Source organism: Vollenhovia emeryi, unplaced genomic scaffold (assembly GCF_000949405.1).
Source record: "Vollenhovia emeryi isolate VEMERY1.0 unplaced genomic scaffold, V.emery_V1.0 DF939121.1, whole genome shotgun sequence".
Lineage (NCBI taxonomy): Eukaryota > Metazoa > Arthropoda > Insecta > Hymenoptera > Formicidae > Vollenhovia > Vollenhovia emeryi.
In genome coordinates, this window is record NW_011967245.1 from 4389257 (window position 1) to 4392914 (window position 3658).

Here is a 3658-nt window from a genome sequence, read left to right on the forward strand (position 1 = left end):
CTTTGTCTGATTATGTTGCGTGTACGAATCAATACTAAAATATAACGACAATTCTCTTCTAACGATAGAAGATAATATATTGAAATATCTTACACACCAATGAGAAATATCAAGATATTGGAGAGCTTTGTATTTCATACTTAATTGATGAAATTTAAAAAAAATGTTTTCTTTCTATTGTATTAGAGAATTTTGTTCTCTATATCAATACAGCAATGAAGATACTACACGTCTTGTATAATAAAAATTGCATGTAGAAACAGTTCAAGCAATTATTTTGCGGAAATATTATATTGAAGAAAATTGTTGCAAGTTTGGTATTACAAAGATACGGATATTAAATATGCAAAAGTAAGTAGGAAATATCGACGGTGAAAAATAATGTTACTATTGAAAGTAGCGTCATAAATCTATAGACATTCTGACAGTGATAGTAACAGTCTATAGACAGTGCACCCTCCTGTACCTAATGTTATTTAATCTTACCTAGTACAATAGAGATTCCATCAAGTTAAAGTTATTTCAAGAGCAATAAATATTGACCAACAATTTTTCATAAAACTCACAAAATTAAAAACCGATTAGATATAACTCGATTACATAAAAAGTAGCAATTAAAATTTAAAAGCAGTGTTATACACGAGAGTTCTAAGCGTCTGCGACGTTTTAATGTGTAAGCGCAATCAATAAGCTTCAAAATCAATTAACGAAATTAAAGAATGGACTAGAAACCTTCGTATAGCCAGGCCAGTAAGACTATTACAAATTCTGTTTTTGCTTTTGTACATTTTTATTCGAGATCTGTTCCGTTTAGCTTGTTAATTTAATAATCTGTACAAATGTTCTAAAATCATGTAGTTAACAAAATCGGTGTGATCTTAAATTCTTGTGTTCTTAAATTCTGTTTACATATCTTATTTGTTCCTTTTTTCTTTTTCATTCTTTTTCTTTTTTCATTACATTAGATCTGTTACAATGCATATTCTAAAATTGACATACACAATCGTTATGATTGCCGGATGTTATCGACCGCAATCATGGACATCCTTATTTAAACGGACACTTTATAATATCTACAGTCTATATGTGATCGGCATTTTATATATGTTCTCATTCTTGCAATTTATGGACATTATTATTAACGTCGATAATACTGATGACTTCACAAGCACTCTGAATCTGATGTTGACCACGTCTGTTGCATGCTATAAAACGTTTATCATGTGGTTAAATTACGAGAATATTGTAGCGTTAATTAACTATCTTACCGAAGAGCCGTTCAAACCATTAGACTCGGATGAGATAAAAATTCGTCAACAATATGATAACATAATACGGTAAATATGTCTTTTAATTAAATAGTTTTTGATCCTTTATTAATATTATTACTCTTTGCGAAATAATTATTTCATTTATTATATAATATTTTCCATGATACATATATAAATATATTTTCAAAAATATATAGATCTAATTTTATTACAAAAGGTATTTTTATTAGTAAGTAAAAATTAATATGTGTAAGTAATAGTTATTCTAAAACCTATAAATAAAAATTTTTAATTTAATAAAGTTGTTTTTAATCTATAATAAAATAAAATTTAATTTGTAGTTATTACCAAATTACAACATATTGTCTGTTACAAAAATAAACAAAATTTTCTTATATATTTTATAGCTTACATTACAAATAATATGAACATAACGAGCTCTTTAATGATTTTCTAGGAACAATACATTGTGCTACACAATCTTAATTGTGGGATCATATGCATTTGCTGTATTAGCCTCGTTATTCACTCACTTTAGATATAAAAGGCTAAAATATAGAGAATGGATACCATACGATTATTCATCTAATGTGATATATTGTTTCACATACATTCAACAAATGTTAGGCGGATATCATTGCGTTATTACAAATGTCGCAATAGATAGTCTCATGTGCGCGCTATTAATGCACATATGTTGTCAAATTGACATCTTGGAATATCGCTTGAAAAAACTTTTGAGCAATCATCTTACTGTGGGCTACTGCGTACGCCATCATAATCGAATTTTTGAGTTAGCATTTTTATGTCAAAAAATTATATAATTCAACATTATTATATGTGTTTTATTTGGCAAAGCTATACTATTAAAGTCATATATTTTTCATGTTCTTAATCTTTTGTATTATAAAAAGATAAAAATAAAGTATTTTATGTTATGTCAAAACAATTAAACGTATTAAAATCTGTAAAATTTACTGATGTGTATATTTGCTACTTTATTAAAGCATTATTTGATCTATTAATCAGTTCTTATTTGTGTCATAATTTTTTTTCATAATTGTTAGTGCATTACAATCGTAATAAGAAAATTAACTTCTTATTAATAAACTCTATGGTTGATGTATATGGAAGTTTTATGGCTTCTTATAGGTAAAATTTTAATTGCAGGTTTGCACAGATAGTAAATATAAAATTTACAAAAATAATTGGATTTCAGTTTTTGGCAAGTATGATGATAACGTGCTCCAATTTGTATCAAGTGGCTAAGTCAACTTTGAATACAGATCATATTGCGTTAATTATGTTCACAAGCTGCATGTTAACAGAGATATTTATTTATTGCTGGTTCGGAAACAAAGTGAAATTGAAGGTATACGATAAAATAAAATATGAGGAATACACAAGATAAATATGATATGTTATATATCATTCTGCAGAGTCTCCAAGTGACAGATACCATTTTTCAAATGGAGTGGCCAATGTTGGGCAATAGTGTCAAGAAGAGTTTATTGATGATTATGAAACGTGCAATGATACCTATTGAAGTTACTACTGTATATATATTAACCATGAATTTGGATTCTTTCGTAATGGTTAGTATAAAAATATTCTTCATATATGAATATCAATTTTACATAATCAAATTATCGAAAATTCTATTGACGCGTACAATTATATTGAACTGATCAAAATTATATCAGTAAATAAATCTCATTTATATAAGACACAGCAATAATCTCATGTGCTTTTTTTTCATTTCAGTTTCTTAAAACATCATATTCCATTTACAATTTATTGACGCAAGTGAAGTAGTAGAAATAGATGGAAAGTAAAATGGGTTTCTGACTAGATGCATACAACTATAAAGGATGGATATAATGAGATGATTATAGTCAATAATAATTTTAATGTATATTTTGTTTATGTATATTAGCAACAGTTGTAATAAATAGATATATGTATATGACATTTTCTTTAAAAATTTGAAAGTATTTTTGTACATATTATTAAAAAAATGTAAATTCTAAAATTTAATGTGTGACAAAGGCTCGTATGATACAAATCAGAATCGAGAGAAAGGGCTCTGAGCCGTGACGAGATGTACGTGTCAATATTTAAAAATAATTTATTGTTATAATAACATAAAGATTAGACGTTTCGGTCGTATTCTAGACCATCTTCAGTACAGTAATATTATATAAAGTTTATGACGGTTAACATTAAACGTAAGTCGTGTACAGCATAGTAAAAACGCAGTTTGGAATAATTATCATGTACCCAAATGAGTTATTAGTTTGTTGGAAGTGCTGTGAACTGGATCAATTTGTTCAGCATGGTCGTAGCAATGTAACTTGTCAACTGGCACGAGGAATGTCCGACTGTAA

General features: G+C 27.5%; 1 protein-coding gene across 2 annotated transcripts; it reads left to right on the plus strand.

Annotated features, from left to right (window-relative positions):
- Positions 1–59: 59 nt before the first annotated feature.
- On the plus strand, positions 60–3160 carry LOC105570328. 2 transcript variants are annotated; one of them, XM_012027445.1, is made up of 6 exons: positions 60–673; positions 1170–1337; positions 1729–2064; positions 2442–2643; positions 2711–2866; positions 3036–3160. In XM_012027445.1, exons 2-6 carry the CDS (start codon positions 1183–1185, stop codon positions 3084–3086), a joined length of 900 nt encoding a protein of 299 aa, XP_011882835.1. In that variant the 5' UTR covers positions 60–673; positions 1170–1182; the 3' UTR covers positions 3087–3160. The 2 variants fall into 2 exon arrangements, with proteins under 2 accessions (XP_011882835.1, XP_011882834.1); XM_012027444.1 differs by lacking the exon at positions 60–673 and having other exon boundaries at positions 826–1337.
- The last annotated feature ends 498 nt before the right edge of the window (positions 3161–3658 follow it).

Excerpts from the sequence above, each read along its gene's own strand:
- LOC105570328 (XM_012027444.1), top strand. The coding sequence starts at position 976 with ATGCATATTCTAAAATTGACATACACAATCGTTATGATTGCCGGATGT. Across the intron at positions 2,065-2,441 it reads CATCATAATCGAATTTTTGA|GTTTGCACAGATAGTAAATA; the intron begins GTTAGCATTTTT and ends TTTTAATTGCAG. Across the intron at positions 2,867-3,035 it reads ATTTGGATTCTTTCGTAATG|TTTCTTAAAACATCATATTC; the intron begins GTTAGTATAAAA and ends TTTTCATTTCAG.